A 19,589-nucleotide genomic window follows, 5' to 3' on the forward strand; every position below is an offset into this window, starting at 1 on the left:
GATTGGAATAGAACAGGATAGTTTCATTCATACTTCAGAGACGTACACTTAGGGAGAGTCCCAAAAAAGAAAAAGGTGTGTGTGTGTGCTTGTAATATTTGAGAGAGAAAAACTCAACTGCAAATAACAAATCCAATCACTGTGTGCACCAGTGAGTTTTGCTGGCATCCAATGGGGAAAATCTGTTACTGCGAGTCTGCGACCCGAAAAAAATCTTACCGAAAGCTCATTTTTCAGATATCAGCCTCAAAATTGGAACACAACTTATTCAGATTTATGGCTTTTCTAGCCGTTTTAGAGTTCAACTTGTTTCATAAAATATATATTTTATATAAAATAATTTTCATAAACTTAAACTAACTTTGCTTTGGATTTACTTTTTTTTTTTTTTTTTTTTTTTTTTTTACTTCAGCAATAATCTGCCACGGGTCTTCTTTAAAATGAGACCAAACTTACGTCTGTGCTCCCAAGCTTCACATTTTTATGACAGTTTTTTTGACACGGACATCTTTGTCCTCTATGAAGTATGAACCTATGTGTAACTTTTTTTAAAAATTGATGCACAAGGGTTAAAGTGCCTGATTCAGTATAATTTCAGGATACTTTGGAGAAACAACCAAGCATACTGGTGGTAGCCTATAGCCTAGTGTAGGCTATTCGGTAGGCTAGTCTATAGTTTTAATTAATAGAACATATAAATAATTTAATAGTATGTTGATAGAGAGGCTGCGGTATTAGGTGAATTGTTCTTAAAACTGTAAAGGTTTGAGTGATTTAATACGATGTAGAGGGGGGTGAGTTGTGGGGTCCGCAGAGAGGCGTGGAGTGTGTTGCCCCTTTAAGACTCACAGCATCTCAATAAAACAAAAGCGCATCGCCGCCGGTCAGATACGTGATGTAAGCAGTTACACAGATTGTTTAAATCTTCGTTTAGTTATCAGGTGACAAGAGGTTGACTGAGCAGATAATCTAGTTTAAAGTGTTCGTGTGATAATATTGCTGTCTGTGAGACTCACTGGTTGCTGTGTTATCAGGTGTATGTAGTCCATGTATGAGTGTGGTAAATAAGACGCGAAATTCTTAATGATTCGAAAGCCGATGGATTATACGCGTTAATTCGGCGACCATCATCATGACCGCCGTCTGCAAAAAGTGAAAGACGTGCACTGCTGGTTTATTTCACCCTGTCAGACATCACAGGTGAGTCAAAGGCGTTCATGACAGATAGTGAAACAGCTCATTACACTCCTTTCTGCACAGCGAGCTACGCGACGCGATAAACAAGTAACGTTAGGATATAGAGTTTGATCTGAACTGAGTTTGAGTCTTTTTCACTAATGTCAGTGTTTATCTAAGATACTCGCGCAAACAATGTAATGGTATTATTACATTGCCTATTCTGGACATCTGGTTTAATGGTAATATTGGATTCTTTGGGTAGGCTATCATGTAAATTAACATGGGATAAGAAAATGGTAATCAGTAGCCTACCATTGAATAGCTAGTATCATGCTTTACCATCTGATACCATCACTGTACCATACTACATAACTAAATGTGTTCAGGCTGTATTTAAAATGAAAACCATGCATTTTTTGAATAGATCATAATATATATATATATATATATATATATATATATATATATATATATATTTTTTTTTTTACAGTTAATTAACAGTTCGGATAATTTACAATGACGTCACCCATCATGAAGACTTTGCAAGATTAATTTTATCACAATTAGCTTTTAGATATTTTAGTTGTTTCCACTTCATAAATCATAAGGAAAAGATAGATGCTGTAATTATGATTATAATGAATATACTTTATTATACATGTATATGAGCGAAAACAACAGCTTCACTGCATGATGCTTAGGCCAAAAATATATATTTTATTTTATTTTATTTTATTCTATTATGGTTGGAGACATGTGTCAAGGTTATTTGTTTTTATTTGCTATTTTGTAATTATAATGTTATTTATTTGTAATTAAATTATATGTATTTAAATTCCTATTACCATATTTTTATTATTATTGAATTTATTCTTTTAAATTATTATTCTTTTTATTTTTTTGGTCTGTTCTTTTAACTTGTGTTTGCTGGCTTGTGTGGGAAAGTCGACACCTCTTCAACTCCTACATTCTTTTCTTAGTCTCATTCATAAACATGACATGACCTCTCTGCTTCTGTTCCACTCTGTGTGTGACAGCTTTACCCACGTGTGCAGCGCCAGGGACGGTTTCCATGAAAACCGGTGATGTAGTCAGTGCACTCAATAAAAACAAGTGACATTGCAAAACGGGGTATATGACTTAGAAGGTCTAAGATGTTTAATATTTCAGATTTGATTGATTTTGTTTGGATTTTAAAATTGTTATTGGGTATAAGGTAATTTACATGTCTTCGACTGAATAATATATACTGTGAGACACCAACATGCCATGGAAAGAGATTTTCAGTCACTCGTTTGGCACATTATTGTACACCAGGTGGCACAACAGCTGCCAAAGAGGGAAATGTGCTTATTAAATTATCAGTGTGTAGACACACAAAGACAGTTCTAAAAGCTGACCACAGATTGTCCTGAAACTTGAAACCAGCCAGCCAGTTACTTGAATAATGTACATCACAATCTCGTAATAAAGATCATCAATTAACTACTGAATTACATGCTTAAACACAGAACAGCTCTATACAAGATATACTCTCCAATTTTCCAGCTCTTTTGCTCCATTCAAATACCCTACAGTAGAGGCTCTTGGGATTTCATGTGTTGCCAGGCAACCGTTGCTGCAGCTGCGCACCCGGAGAGTTAATGCTATACAGTACTGTTAGTGCTGACCTCCCACTGTCATCTGCTGCCCTGACTGCCTTTGGTTAATTGAGCTTATGTGTGTAACTGTGTGAGTGTTTAAAACGGCTGTATCTGCGTAATTCAGAAGTATTTTGAAAAATATTGGGAAAATATTTTTGCTGAAGAAACTGTGAGTGGTGCTTTGCTTCTGCAAATTTACAAGTGGATGGCCAAGACTTATTGCTGTTTGCACCTGTTATTAACATGTTTCAAATGTGTCAGGTGGAAACAGGGCCCAGGGTATTCTGGTCTCTAGATATTTTAAGTCCCTTCTTCAGTATAAGTCAATAAAGTCAGGCAAAACATCATAAGTCTGATCAGGCTACATTCACACAGTGAAGCTTAGTGCTCAATTCCGATTTATTGCTCAGATCCAAATTTTTTGTATAGCTGTTTACATTGTTTTTTTGTTTGTTTTTTGGCCAATGTCCGATTCCAGTGTGAACAGATCATGGTCCTGGACTGACCCGCATACGCAAAAGAACGGAAAATTACGTCATGCAGCAAGTGATTGCGTGTTTATTTATAGTGTGATCTTCCTCCAAAGCCAGCAAATTTATGCACAGGCAATATAAAAAAAATCCATCCTTCCGTTGACTAACTTTCGCAACTGTCTTGATAACTTCAGGTATGTAAAATCTTTGAAGTGACTCTCATGAGTGCAGATTTGTAACGAATGTTGCTCTAGTGTGACGTAAAAGCCGCATTAATTCCGATGTGAATGTTCAGACTGAGGTTGCGTTGCAAAACATCTGACCTGTATCGGATTTCTGAGCACATATGGAAGTGGCACAAATCGGAATTGAAAAGATCAGATTCCATGTGGTTTGTGCTGTTTACACTTTCATGAGAACAGTCACAAGTGAGCATTTTTTTTTTATTTAGGCCACATTTGCCTGCAGTCTGAACGTAGCCTAGTGTAATTCATGTCCATAGTACAAATGATGCAGGATGACTTACTGAAATTTAAGTTTATGATGGCTTTGTTCAACCCTGGGAGACCTAAGGGTTACAGTGGGAGCGCTTCTGCTCCTCTAGCGTGCCATGTGCCGCCAAGCTGCCAGATGATGGCGCGTGTCCTTCTCGTGGGGGACCCAGCGTGGCTTTGGGTCAACTGGGAGAAGAGCAAGCTCTACCCCGTGCAGAGCATCTCTTTTCTCTGAATGGATTTGGACTTGTCGTGTGGCACACGTGCCAATCTGTCGCCGAACATTCAGCCATTGGTCAGACCTTGGACCTGTTGCTGCTTGCGACAGCCCCTGGCGGATTTCCCTGACCGTGTTTCTATGGGCCGGAGTGTCAGGCTGTTGTTGAAAATAAGAACTTGTTCTTAAGTGACTTGCCTGGTTAAATAAAGGTCAATAACAAGTGTGCAGGCATGTTGTTGTTACAACAGATGCCTCCAGAAGAGGCTGGGACGCTGTGTGCAATGGGCATGCAGCTTGTGGCTCCTGGACGGGACCTCGAATTTTGTGGCATACCAATTGCTGACGGTTACATACATTAACCACCAAGGCGAGGTACAATCACGTCGCATGTCACACCTTGCCGCCATTTCCTCTGGAGTCAGCAGCGGCTCAGGTCGCTCGCCACCATTCACATTCCAGACAAGCTCAATCGTGCGGCCGATGTGCTCTCATGACTGCTCACTCTTCTAGGAGAATGGAGACTCCATCCCCAGGTGGTCCAGCTGATCTGGAGTCGATTTGGGGACGCACAGGTTGACCTGTATGCCTCCCAGGAGTCCTCCCACTTCCTGCTCTTTCACTCCCTGACAAGGCACCCCTCAGCACAGACACTTTGGCACATTTTGCCCTGGGGGCCTACGCAAATACGCGTTTCCCCAGTAAGCCTGCCTTACTGGCTCACCCGGACCTGGTTTTCGAACCTGATGCTCCTTGCGACAACCCCTCCGTGGCGGATTCCCCTGAGGAAGGACTTTCTCTCTCAGGGACAGGGCAACATATGACACCCGCATCACAAGTCACTGGGAAAGCACGACCTGATCATCGGGTTCCTGAGAGGCGCCAGGAGGCTAAATCCTCCCAGGCCGCCCCTCATCACCTCTTGTCATCTCTCTGTGGTCCTTTACGGTCTGCAGAAAGCCCCCTTTGAGCCGCCGGAGTCAGTTGAGCTAAGGTCCTGTCTCCAAAGACAGTGCTCCTGATCGCGCTCGCTTCCATTAAGAGGGTGGGGGACCTGCAAGCATATTTGGTCAGCGAGTCATGCCTTGAGTCCGGACTGGCCTAAAACAAGAAAAAATGTTGGGCGGTACTTCATTTTGTTCCATGGGAATTGATTGGAATGTTGGATCGTTGTCATTTGCTATTGGTGTGATCTCATGTGAGTGACAGGTTGTCCCAACCTCACACCAGTAAACATTTCATCAGAGAAGAGATGTTGCTGCAAGGAGATGTATTTTACAGAGCCCCTAAAGGGACCTTTGCAAAAATATATAATCCTTCAAAAATAAGAATTGTCAATTTTGATTTCATAGTTATTTTAATAAAACAACATTTTTATGAATTTTATTTAAATTATATTTTATTTAAGTAGTAACCAATTTTATAAATTGTATTTGAGGTTGTGTTAAATTGTCAATAGCTTTTTATATGGTTTTTATAGTAACTAGTAACTTATTTCTTTGTAAACACACCCACATCCTTTGCTCAAAAACCACTACTTGGTGTAGATTGTAATTGCTATTTAATGTAGTCTCTGTCATTGCCGTGGTGAGAAAAGAACCACTCATTGCACAAGGGAGAAAAAGAATAAATAGAAGCTGCGTGTACGAGCAGAGCTTATGGTTGTCTTGGTTACAACCATTCTCCCATGTAAAGTAATGAGAAGCCCAACTTGAGGGAGCGGAAAGGGGCTATTTTTAGCCCATTTTCACCAGGACCTGTGGATTTGTGCCTTTTTTGAACATTTGTTTGTTAGAGTTGTGTTCTTACACTGAGCTTAAAGGGGTCATGAACTGAGGGCCTTTTTACATGTAAGAGGTTATCATACTATAAGAATATCCTGTAAGTTTCAGAACTGAAAACTTCCTGGTTATTCCAAAAACAACTTTAATTGTCCCCAAGTCCAGAGAACGACTCGTCCTGGAATGTGCCTCTTAATGACGTAATAGAGTGGTGAAAGACCGCCCCTTCAGAAGAAAATCAACGCCTACTTCACCATTGCAACTTTGGCCCCGCCCACTGGCTTGTTGAGATGACGAGAGTAGAGCTATACAGGATGAACCACAAATATTATCTTCCAAAAGATCCCAAAACTAGGAATATGGTTATTTTATTTATTTTCAACAATGTGAATGTCTGATTTAAGCATTATTTATTTGTATGCGGTACATTTCTCACCGTGGATTCTTTGGTAAAACTGTCGCAATTTTGGCACAGGCTTTGCAAACAGACTTTTACAATATGGACTCGACAGTAGTGCCACAACATGTAAATAACTTAATTCTAATGCCTGATCAGTGACCGGTGATTTCTGATATGTAATGATTCATGTACAGTCAGGTGTTCTTTGTCTATGTGCCAGTAAATCAAACCAGTGAGTGACTTAACGGTCTACTTCACATCGTTTCCCTTAGTAGAATGAAAATAATCTGTTATTTAAGCTGTGATTAAATTAGATATAGAACGCAATCAAAGAATGCTCCCTTTGCAATCTCTGGAGCTGTCAATCAAACAGCGCGTGTTTATCAATGACTGAGTTCTGGACCAAAACTCCTGTAATAATCTGTGCCAAAATGAATCTCTTCATTGTGTTTGCACTGTTAGTTATGATGAAAGCATTCGTTAGTGTGCAGAAATCAAGTTGCAATGACGAGATCACATTCATGCACTCAACTTGTCTGCTCATCACTGCAACCTTTCATGCCATGATATAAATATAATGTCATAGATCTAAATATAATATTATAATCAACACTTTACATGATTAGTTAACCTTCAGAGCTGTAATAGTCAATGCGTGTTAAAAGTTTTTGAGAGAGTTCCACTTGTAATACTTATTTCATATGCAAAGATGTTAGCCAGTCACAGCAGTGGGCGTTTACGTTGAAGTCTCACAGCAGACACGCCCCTTCAAACAGAGTGTTCAGATCAGAGGGCTAAAATCAGGGTAGGAAAAATGCCTTTTATTACTTTTATTTCTAAATTATGACAGTTTTTTGTATAAAAATCATACTAACATTATAAATGCACCACAGGAAACATTATAAAACAAAAAAACAATGCAGTTCACGACTCCTTTAAACTGGTTTCCCGGAGTGAAATTTTGTCCATGTTAAACTTAATGTGCAGACACTACTTAAAGTAATTTGTATGTTGTCATTCTTGTCATTTCCGAACAGAGGAGCAGTTTGAGTTACCTGTTTGAAACTCTCTGTTGAAGCTCTATGTTAATCTACTTCTGGTCTTGCAGTTTCCTAAGGAGAAATTGGAACGTAAACATTTGACTGGAGATCACCGCATCTTTTTACTCATTAATAGAATTTGTATTGTCATATACACTGAAAAGCCAAAACATTATGACTGCCTGACTAATATGCTGTTGGTCCTTCACATGCTGCCCAAACAGTGTCAGCTTACTGAGGAATGCACTCTACAAGACCCCTAAAGGTGTCCTGTGGTTTCTGGCACCAAGACGTTAGCAGAAGATCCTTCAAGTCATGTAGGTTGTGAGGTGGAGCCACCGTGGATCAAACTTGTTGGTCCAGCACATCCCACAGATGCTCAATTGGATTGAGATCTGGGGAATTTGGAGGCCAGGGCAACACCTCAAACTCTTTACCATGTTCCTCAAACCATTCATGAACAATGTGTGCAGTGTGGCACGGTGCATTATCCTGCTGAAAGAGGCCATTTCAGGGTGTACCTTTTCTGCAACAATGTGTTTGTGCACATGAATGGCCGGACCCAGTGTTTCCCAGCAGAACGTTGCCCAGAGCATCACTTTCCCTCCACTGGCTTGTCATCGTCCCACAGTGCATCCAGGTGCATGACTTCCCCAGGTAAATAAATGGCACACAGATACATAGCCATACATGTGATGTAAAAGGAAATGGGACTCATTGGATCAGGCGACCTTCTTCCAATCCTACAAGGTCCAGTTCCGACGCTCGCGTGCCCATTGTAGGCACATTCGACGGTGGACATGGGTCATCATATGGCACTCTGATTGGTCTGCTACTATGCAACCTCATATGCAGCAGAGTGCGATGCACTGTGTGTTGTGACACATTCCTCCATAATAATCATTAACATTTTCTGTTGGCTCTGAGCAGACGGGATAGCCTTTTGTTGCTCTCGTGCACCGATGAGCCTTGGGCGCCCAACACCCTTTCACCGGTTTTTGGTTTGTCCCTAAAACAGGAAAATTATTCAATGATGCAAACAGTTTATTTCACTTGTACAGCAGCTCTAAAAGAAAGTATTGTCATTGTTCAGCTGAAGTCAATTCAGTATTGAAACAGTTCCATTGTAAAGACCATCAATTATTAAATTAGGCAATTTAATCTATAAAGCAGTTCTGCAGAAAAACAGTAATGTCGTCATCCAGTTCAGTTCTCATCCAACAGTGTCAGACAGTGCAGTCAAATCAATAATATTGTTGAATATTAAGTCACACCGATGTCACTTAATGTTTCGGTTTAATTTTAACGAAAAGTCAAATTGGTTTAGCCAATCAAGCCATTGTTTTAACAATCTAGGTCCATTCTGGTTTTAAGTGCATAAATTGAAATACTACCACCACATTTTTTACTATTTCATTTGTAACATTACACAAATGAACATTATATAAAAAGTGTTGTGAATGACACTTTACATTTTTTATATTGTGGGAGAAAAAACATTTCAGGATTCCAGATCATCTTTACGGCTCAATACACTTTTAATGAGAATCCTTTATTCCTATATCATCCACATGAGAAGTGAAAACAAAGCATGTATCATTAATACTATTCACTATTATTATATTAATGTAGACTTGCCAGTGTATTGACCGACTGCTCTATAAAACACCCCCCTCCAAAGACATTAGCAAATACAAACACTAAATATGATTGACAGGCTCTAATTGCTTGCTAGTTTTCTGACTGGCTCACGTGGTGGACTGCAGATGTTCCAAATCTTTTAGCATTATGAGAATAAATATGTTTGTGAAATGCAGTTTCTGTCTTTGATCAGCAGAGATGGTCCATTTCATGTAATGCATGATAAGTGAGACATTTTCGGAGGAGGAAAGTCCATTAGGTTAAAATCTATTCAAACGGTGCTATTAGCTCTCTTCCAGATAAAAAGGGTGCGTGTGGCTCCAGCATTTGGACTTATTTTTCTTAGTTCTCTGCGAGTTATTAACCTCTATCTCACTCTTTCTCTCCAGATCTGTTTCTCGTTACGTCCTCTCCCTCTCCCTTTATTTTAATTTAATTTTTTTAAGTTACAGAAAGACTGAACGTACTGTGTACTACAGGATACAAACAGACAGATCTGCAAATTGACACTTATATTGTACATAACCGTAACATACATTATTGCAGGTAGTAAGAGGTCTACAATACGGTGGCCCAGTAGTGCACAACACAATGAAATTTAAAAAGCAAACATAAGTTCACAACACAACGGAAAATGTATAACACAACGAAAATAAGCCACAGCACAAAAAAATAAAGCCACAGCACAACGAAATAAAGCCACAGCACAATTAAATAAAGCCACAACACAACGAAATAAAGCCACAACACAACGGAAATGCTCCCGACCACTAGAGGGCTACTGGAGCGCGGTAAAGTTCGTTTTCCTGGCCATTGTTCTAAAGAGAAAAAATATATCAATACCACGATTAGTTTTACCAGTATGTAGCTAACCATTGTTTATCAATATTTATTAATTTGAAATCACCTACGTGCATTAGGCTATAGCAGCATATTTATACTCTAGAAAGCTTTGACGTGCTACGACAGCGCATGATCCTTCGGGAACGTCTGCCAATTCCTCCAAGTTGTTAAAACGTATAATTTGTATTCATTAAAATGACTTTTAACATTCAAAAACAGACATGTTCAAAATCCAAAGCTTGATTGTATTGGTAAGACTGACTTACTACAGGTGACTACAGACAGGTGTCATAGAAAAGTGAAAGTACATTTTAGTTAAGTGCAATATAAAGTACATATAAGTACATATAAAAAAAATAAAGTACATATAAGTACATATATAAAAAAAAAAAGATTAATTCGTACAGTTGCAGAGACAGGTGGGATTTCTTACTAGACTTGATATTTGACAGATTGTCAGGACATTTTCTGAGTGACAATCCTTAAATGACCCCTTACAACAGCTTTAAAGTATAAGGCAGTTTGTTTTTATAATTTTTTTTATTTTTTTATATTAATTTAAAATATGTAGATTTTAATTAATGAATTAAATCTGTTTTAGTTGTAGTTATTTTGGTAAGTTAAACTACATTTAAATTGTTGCCTTGGCAGCTATAGCTGGAAAAAGCGAGCTTTTTTAATATATATTTTTTCCGTTAATTTGTTTTATTTCAAGTAACGAAAATGTAAAAAAATTATTGTTTTAGTTAAATTTTACAAACCCTGCATCATCCAACCCGATTTCATGAGAAAACAATTATTTTACAAGGCAATTACAATAATTTGTAACATGTGATACTGATATACAGAAACAATAAACTTTTCGAAAAAAGTAAGTCCATCCCTAAACCTAACTGGAGCGTAAGCATATATGAAAATGTATGAATGAGATTATACAAATTCATAAGAATTAGGCATCAGCTTGCCATAACGTAACACATACGAATTGCCACGAAAGTGTGTTGTATCAGCCATAAAGTAAAGCTGTTCCAGTTCCAAAACTTAAACCACTGAATCCAGCTCAGTAAAACCAGAAATTAAAACTGAGCTTAGTTAATAATGTGATCAGGATTGCTTCAGGCTGTACCCTGTATTTCAGGGTACCAGTTGCCTTAAAATTATTAAGTAAATAAACTTTGAAAAAAAGTAAAAAAAAAAAAAAATTTGTATAGCATATAGCCTATATTATGTGACTATTCCACATAACACATTTTTTTCAATTATGCATGAAGTTTATTTATTTTTCTCACTTTTTATAAGTTAAGTAAACTGATCACTTTTTACCCTGCATAGCAAAACATTAAACACTATTAAATCCTCCACTTAACATTAAGCATGCACAAAAAACATATAACGCTTAATTTTAGAATTTACCCTCCATTTTGAGTGTCATGACAAAGCATTCTGGGAAATAGAAATCCCAGCCCTGTTTCCAGTTAAATTTAAGTTTGTCTAAATTAAAAGAAACACGTTTGCTAAACTCAAAACAATGAAACAATTCAGATTACTTAAAATGTACAAGTTTTGTGAAATCAAAAGAAAAATTAAGTTCTAAATATTCATAAAAGTTCATTTAATTTAACTAATTTGTTTGTTTACCCTACTCAAACCAATTAATTGTTTTGAGCATTAGTGTTTACGTTTTAGCCAAGTTTCCACTACTAAAAATATTAGTAGTTGAGATTACATGGTCATTTTAAGTTAAATGTATGAGCTTACTCAAATATTTCAAGTTAAGAGCAATTAAAATGTATGAGTACAAAAGGCAACACTTTATTTTGATAGTCCACTTTAGACATTCTAACTATCAGTAACTTTGCAACTACATGTCAACTAACTGTCATTAGAATATTAATAGACTGTCTGCTTAATATCTGCTAACTCTTTATTTTGTTGGTCCCCCAACAGACATTCTACTGACTATGGAACTAGGCAACTACAAGTCAACTTATTCTCCTAACCCGAACCCTAACACCTAACCCTAACCAACAGTCTACTGACAGTCAACAACAGTCTACTAATACTCTAATGAGAGTTAGTTGACATGTAGTTGCAAAGTTACTGATAGTTAGTAGAATGTCTAAAGTACTATTGAAATAAAGTGGAACCGTATAAAAATCTGTTCCAGTTCTGCTTACTTAAACTTTGAATTTCTTAATTGCCAATTACCCTCCTCCATCCCAGCTCCTCCTCTCATCAGTCAGGATTTGGCATTCTGATTCCCCTTGAATCAAAATAAATTCTCGAATCATGTTGTACTTTAAAAGTCTTGAATTAATGATATCTGCAATACATTCATGTTGGTTCTGTTCTGTTTACCCTAAGGGGGGTTATTGCCACTCACTCTTATCCATGCTAGGCTGTCACGTTAACTAAAGAAAACTAAGAGAGGACTCAAGTGCAAAGGAAAATAATATTTATTGGAAAAGAAACACTTAAACACAAAACAAAACCCACGAGGGGGGAAAACATTACTAAATACCAAAACAACAACTTCAAAAGTGAACATACCAAACGGGTCACGGGGAACGGGAGACGTGTACAAGACAACGAACCAGCACAAGACTACAAACACAAGGAGGCTAAATAGGGGAACAAACACAACAGGTGGGGCAAATTAACCAATAACTGGATAACAAGATGGGAGGGGCTAAACGGCAGACACGAGCACATGGCTCAAAACAATAAAACACCCATGTGCATGACAAGACAGGGCAGGCATGTGACATAACCCCCTCCTTAAGGAGCGGCTACCAGACGCTCCACTAGGACGGGAGGGACGGACCAGGGCGGAACGGGAGGGACGGACCAGGGCGGGACGGGAGGGACGGACCAGGGCGGGACGGGAGGGACGGACCAGGGCGGGACGGGAGGGACAGACCAGAGCGGGACGGGAGGGACAGACCGTCCATCGGGCGGCCAGGGAGGAACAGACCGTCCATCGGGCGGCCGGGGCGGAACAGACCGTCCATCGGGCGGCCGGGGCGGAACGAACAGTCCATCGGGCAGCCGGGGCGAAGCAAACAGTTCATCCGGCAGCCGGGGCGGAGACTTTCCCTCGGGCGGCCAGGGCGGAGACCTTCCCTCGGGCGGCCAGGGCGGTGAAGACCCCTCGGGCGGCCACGGCGGTGAAGACCCCTCGGGCGGCCACGGCGGTGAAGACCCCTCGGGCGGCCACGGCGGTGAAGACCCCTCGGGCGGCCACGGCGGAGAAACTGGAACTGGCACCAACGGCTCAGGCACCGGAACTGGCACCACCGGCTCAGGCACTGGAACTGGCACCACCGGCTCAGACACCACCGGTTCAGGAACAGATATCAGCGGACCAGGAACAGACGCCACCGGCTCAGACACCACCGGTTCAGGAACAGATACCACCGGCTCAGGCACTGGAACTGGCACCACCGGCTCAGGCACTGGAACTGGCACCACCGGCTCAGGCACAGGAACAGACACCACCGGCCCAGGAACAGACACCACCGGCCCAGGAACAGACACCACCGGCCCAGGAACAGACACCACCGGCCCAGGAACAGACACCACCGGCCCAGGAACAGACACCACCGGCCCAAGTGTGTGCGTAGCCCACACACACCACATGGCTGTGGCCATAATGGCCAGTGTCGCGGTCACTGAGGGCTCAGGAACAGACACAGGCTCCGGCTCAGGAACAGACACCGGCTCAGGAACAGACACCGGCTCAGGAACAGACACCGGCTCCGGCTCAGGAACAGACACCGGCTCAGGAACAGACACCGGCTCAGGGACAGACACCGGCTCAGGAACAGACACCGGCTCAGGGACAGACACCGGCTCAGGGACAGACACCGGCTCCGGCTCAGGGACAGACACCGGCTCCGGCTCAGGGACAGACACCGGCTCCGGCTCAGGGACAGACACCGGCTCCGGCTCAGGGACAGACACCGGCTCCGGCTCAGGGACAGACACCGGCTCCGGCTCAGGGACAGACACCGGCTCCGGCTCAGGGACAGACACCGGCTCCGGCTCAGGGACAGACACCGGCTCCGGCTCAGGGACAGACACCGGCTCCGGCTCAGGGACAGACACCGGCTCCGGCTCAGGGACAGACACCGGCTCAGGGACAGACACCGGCTCCGGCTCAGGGACAGACACCGGCTCCGGCTCAGGGACAGACACCGGCTCCGGCTCAGGGACAGACACCGGCTCCGGCTCAGGGACAGACACCGGCTCCGGCTCAGGGACAGACACCGGCTCCGGCTCAGGGACAGACACCGGCTCCGGCTCAGGGACAGGAACAGACACCGGCTCCGGCTCAGGGACTGGAACAGACACCGGCTCCGGCTCAGGGACTGGAACAGACACCACCGGCTCAGGGACTGGAACAGACACCACCGGCTCAGGGACTGGAACAGACACCACCGGCTCAGGGACTGGAACAGACACCACCGGCTCAGGGACAGACACCACCGGCTCAGGAACAGGAACAGACATCACCGGCTCAGGAACTGGAACAGACACCACCGGCTCAGGAACAGACACCACCGGCTCTGGAACCACCGGCACTGGGACCACCGGCACAGTCACAGAGGGGTTTCTCCTTCTCCTCCTCCGTCTCGGATGGCGAGGAGCAGGCTCCAGATCGGCCAGGAACCACGATGAAGAAGGCTCTGGGTCAATCATCAGCGGCTCAGAGTCGATGAAAGACTGAGGCGAAGAGTGGTAACAGATGTCATCTCTAGAACCTCTTCTTCTGTGGCCACCACGGGTACCAGAAAATCTGGCCAGACGGGTTCCCTCAAAAGATGGTTCCCTCTTGATGGACCGAGATTCGAGGGATTTGGCCATCTTGATCTCCTCCGTCTGCTGGGCCCATAGCGCGAAACACTGGAAGATGTTCATACGAGGCTCCAACTTTCCAGTTTGAGAAATCCCACTGCTAGACATAGTGTATTCCTTTTGCTGAGTCCTCAAAAAATGGCTGGTTCGTTCTGTCACGTTAACTAAAGAAAACTAAGAGAGGACTCAAGTGCAAAGGAAAATAATATTTATTGGAAAAGAAACACTTAAACACAAAACAAAACCCACGAGGGGGGAAAACATTACTAAATACCAAAACAACAACTTCAAAAGTGAACATACCAAACGGGTCACGGGGAACGGGAGACGTGTACAAGACAACGAACCAGCACAAGACTACAAACACAAGGAGGCTAAATAGGGGAACAAACACAACAGGTGGGGCAAATTAACCAATAACTGGATAACAAGATGGGAGGGGCTAAACGGCAGACACGAGCACATGGCTCAAAACAATAAAACACCCATGTGCATGACAAGACAGGGCAGGCATGTGACATAGGCTGCATGGATGCGCAGGGAGTTCTTGCCCAGAACAGAACCATACCGCCAATCCTAACTGTATGCTAATTGTCAATCGTATTCGACGATAGTGGTCCTGACAGAACTGTTTTATTGCAAATAAAATCTGTTTTATGACATTCCATAATAAATATAAAACTGAAATGTTTATTTTTGCATACTGCATACTGCTTCACATACTGCTTTAAATGTAGTAAGCACAATGCAGTATTAACTATTCTGTAGAGTAAATTGTTTTCATGTTGAATGTTTAAACAAGGGAGATGAAAAAAAACTGTTTTTTCGTGAACGTTTTTGTGCAAAAATATATTTCATTGTTATAGCTAGTGGACTATCATCAAAATTCATTAAGGCTCATTAACAACAACAACAACAACAATAATAATAATGATAAAAATACATTTTGCAAATAATATTTTTTATAAATTCTGAAGTTATTTATTACTGTTACTGAAGCAGGATTATATTGATTCATAAATTGGATTATGAGTGGTTTTGAATAAATAAGGTGTTTAGTTATATTCTTGCATTTTGTTAACTGTAGGTGGGGAGTGACACTGACTTTGCTGTTGAAAATCATCTTCTTTGTCTTGTGAACCGAAGGGAAACTTCTTGATTTATGTTTTGATATTTTATCATTAATATTACACTCTGCTCAAAGTCTTTAGAAACCCTGTTGTATTACAATGTTAGTAGTTCTCCGTGCTCAATCACTGCTGTGTTTCTGTGTTATGAGTTTGGTTTTGACATTAAGCTAAGGAGAATGTTTAAGAGCACTGGAGCGTAATACACACACACTGACACAATCTCTCTCTCACATGCACATTCAGCTTGGTTATGCACAGTCTTGCTGAGGTGCACAGTCAGAGTTTAACAGCTTCAGTGAGAGCTATATTTAACATGGTGCGTGTGTAGTAGATGTGTTACACCGTAAGATAGCGCCTTTAAACTCCCCCGTAATAAAGTGCCGTTTAGCTGTGTGTGTATCCAGGTGTGCAGCTCAGAGCTAAAACTGTGTGAAAGAGTTGTCAAATTTGCCCATGGCTTCACACATTTTTATTTTCCCACGATAGTGTAACGTAATTCCTTCTCAGGAAAGAAAAAGAGACTAAATGTTGCAATGATTTCTGTTTATGTCAAATGTAGAAAGTCTTGGAAAAGCGTTTGTTTGCTTACCTGAAAATTGGATGATTAAAAAAGAGATTTAAAAATTAAAACAGTAATGTATTTAGAGCTGGGTAGTAACTGATTATAAGTAACCTGAATTTTCTAATCAGATTCCAAAAAATAAGTACTTGTAATTGGATTATATTACATTTTAAAATGCTTATAATCAGATTAGTTACTTTTTTATGGATGGCATGATTACATATTATTAACATTATTTTGACCTAAAATATTTACTTATTTACTTAGATTTTAAGTTAATATTTAAATAATTTGACAACACATGTTCATGTGTTCTCTAATGTTGTTTATTGGTCACACTGGTATGCAGGTAAACAAACAAAACAAAAACAAAAAATCTGATTTTAGAGTCCAAGTATTGTTTTTATTTTAAAAGTATTAAATTCACATTTTTATGATTCAATTCATTCCGTTTTCATCATCTCACAAACTCATTGCAGTTACTTACAAACCCCAGTTTTGGGAAACCCTGTCATTTAAGGCCTCGTTGCTGAGAATAAAGAATGGAATAAATTTTTTTCTCTTTGTATTTTTATATCAACAAGGTACAGAATAATCGTATCGAGATAAACGTGTTGGGTCAAAAGTAATCTAAAAGTAATCAGAATACATTACCTAAAATGTTTAATCTAATAGATTACGTTACTAACTACAATTTTTGTAATGTAATTTGTATTCAGTAATGGACTATAATTTGTAAGTACTTTTTCCAGAACTGAATGTTTTATAGCTCTGTGCAGAGAGGGGGGATTTGGGGTAAATACTTGGACTGACCATGTGATGAAGTTGCTTCTCATACAGAAACTCTCTCTCTCCCTCTTTAGTTGGACAAATTTGATACGCGGACAGACACAAACGAAAACGAAAATGCCAGTGGCGTCTGCCAGCTCTGACTCAGGTATGTTGCTTTATTTTAACAGTTATCTGAAGTTTGTTTCCATTCAAAATCTTGTTAGTCCACAAAAGGGTTTTGTGAAATAATGAGGAGGGAAAGTCAGTGACAACCTTAACAAGCCAGTCAGCCATTTCTGGCTGGAACACCACAATAAACTGGGATTAAATGTTAGTGCTTCACTGAGCATCCAGTCATCCACCAAGCTTTCACTGGAGAGACACTTGAATCAATATTATCGCATTTCTTATTGCATTTCTAGAATGAAATCAATGCATTGTTCTGTTATGACGTTCTTTTGTTGAAAGAAAGACAAAAACAGAGATATGATCACATGGTGTTGATGAAAAACAGTGGTGATGAGACAAGTAACATAAGATAAGTAATTAGAATTTATAGCTGGTACAAATGTTTAAATAATAAAGATTATGTAGAAGCAAAATGTGCATGAAAATAGAAACTAAAACCAACTATTACAGTTTATATTTAGATTGCTTGTAGGTATTCATTCTTTTTTTTTAATTGTACCTCATGGCACCATGATATAATTAAAGGAGAAGTGTGCAATTTTTGTAGTTTAAGGTGGGACTGTTTTTTCTAAACAATGGAAGATGAATAGTGTTTGAAATATGTTTGAAATTTTTTTTGTACCTCTTTGTACCTCTAATGTACCTGCACTGCACGTCACATTTATAATTTTTTTGCCATTTAATAACTCAGAGTATTTTAAAATGTCATGTGAAAAATGTATTAGAAGTTATTTTCATTTAATTAGCAGCACTTTACAATAAGGTTCAATTTGTTAGAATGCAGGTGTCATGCCCTAACAATGAACGTTTCTGTTACTAACGTAACCTCGGTTTCTGAGATAGACGGGTGCACAGACAAATGACGTTTCAGCGTGCCCAAATGGGCGGGCTCATTTGCTTATATTAGCTGCCGCTGTGTGCCATTTCATCAGAATCTTTCAACTGAGGAAGCAGGCAAGTGACTGCTAACAGTGCAAGCATAATAACATGGCAAGCTTATGCAATGTTTGTTCCTGTCTATCTAAGATAACCGAGGTTACGTTAGTAACCAAAACATTCCCTTTCGATAACAGTTCACTCACATTGCGTGAGTGATGCTATGCCCCATGCTGATGCTATGGGGAATGCCAAATACTGTGCTTCGTCACCGGCAGCCCTTTGGTGTAGCCTCCGAAGCACACAAAAAGCTGCTCTGATAGCCAGAAGTGGCTGGAGCGCTGAATATACACTCTAAGTGCCCGAACCGTGCACAGCAGGTGCAAAAACTGCTCGTCCACAGAGTCAGGGAGAGCCAACAGGGTTATGACCAGTGAAAATTTCCTGAAAAGTTCGCTACGGCTGGTAAACACTTTTGTACTACCTTTGGTCCATGGCGATTACATAATAGGTAGGTGTGCATGGAGACTCCCCCTTCTTTCACATGGAAATCTTTTCCGGTTCATTTCTCCTCTTTAGTCTGTCAAGGTCAGATGTGACCTGCAAGTGAAAACATGAACACACTGGAGAGCAGCTTATTAGAAAATTAAGTTGTAGTTCTGATGAAATGAAACACTGACACTGTTTCACATGTTTAATATGGTAAAGCTGCTTGATTTTAAGCAATCTATTGTATAAAGTGATATATAAATAAAAGTGACATGACTTTACTAGAGTGCCGAATTGGAAGAGCTTGTGCAAACATCCACATGCAGATGTTTTTCTTATGCTTTATTAAAATGCTTGCTGTTTTATCAATTTTGTTGTTTTATTTTGTTTATTGAGAGGAAAGCGCGCAGCACATATTTACATATTCTTCTAACCGTCGCTCTCAGCAGAGTGGCCAGTGTCTGATGTTTGCGAACAGTGTAACGCTGGTCATATATTTCAAACTTCGTTTTACCCCTAAACGAAGAACGAAAAAGAACCTCACTGTGAGTATATCGGGGCCTTTAGGCACATAACCATGCCTTGGATTAAGGATGAACTTACAGTCATTTGGCCCAAACTCAAAGCAGGATGTGCTAATAGAAAGTGCCTACAGGTTACCAACTCTCTTAACCGATGCCTGCACTAGCAAAAGAGCGATTTTAAGCAAGAGTGCCCATAATCTGGCTGACTGTATCAGCTCAAACGGGGACCTTGGACCTGAGGACGGTGGACAGGTCCCAAGTCAGAACCTTATGGGGGTGAGTCGGGTTTAGTCTTCGGGCTCCCTTAAGGAATTTAATGATCAGATCGTTCCTACCCAATGACTGGCCAGCAATGGGGGCATGGTACGGCACAATAGACCTTAAACAGGGATGGGGTTCACCCGTCATCCAGCCGCTTGTGTAGAAAGGAAAGGATTAATGCCACATCACAAGTTACAGGGTCGTGATTCCGGACTGCAC

The 19,589-nt window shown here is 40.8% G+C and overlaps 1 protein-coding gene across 1 annotated transcript in view; it reads left to right on the forward strand.

The window, feature by feature from the left end:
- Window positions 1–834: 834 nt before the first annotated feature.
- mpp2b (MAGUK p55 scaffold protein 2b) overlaps window positions 835–19,589 on the forward strand; it is a 53,016-nt gene continuing 34,261 nt past the window's right edge. Inside the window, exons 1-2 of the mRNA XM_082152620.1 lie at window positions 835–1,200; window positions 17,124–17,197. Of these exons, the coding sequence (XP_082008746.1) occupies window positions 17,167–17,197 (31 nt within the window). The 5' untranslated portion in view covers window positions 835–1,200; window positions 17,124–17,166. The remainder of the gene's footprint in view (window positions 1,201–17,123; window positions 17,198–19,589) is intronic.

Source organism: Leuciscus leuciscus (assembly GCF_965113295.1).
Source record: "Leuciscus leuciscus genome assembly, chromosome: 21".
NCBI lineage: Eukaryota > Metazoa > Chordata > Actinopteri > Cypriniformes > Leuciscidae > Leuciscus > Leuciscus leuciscus.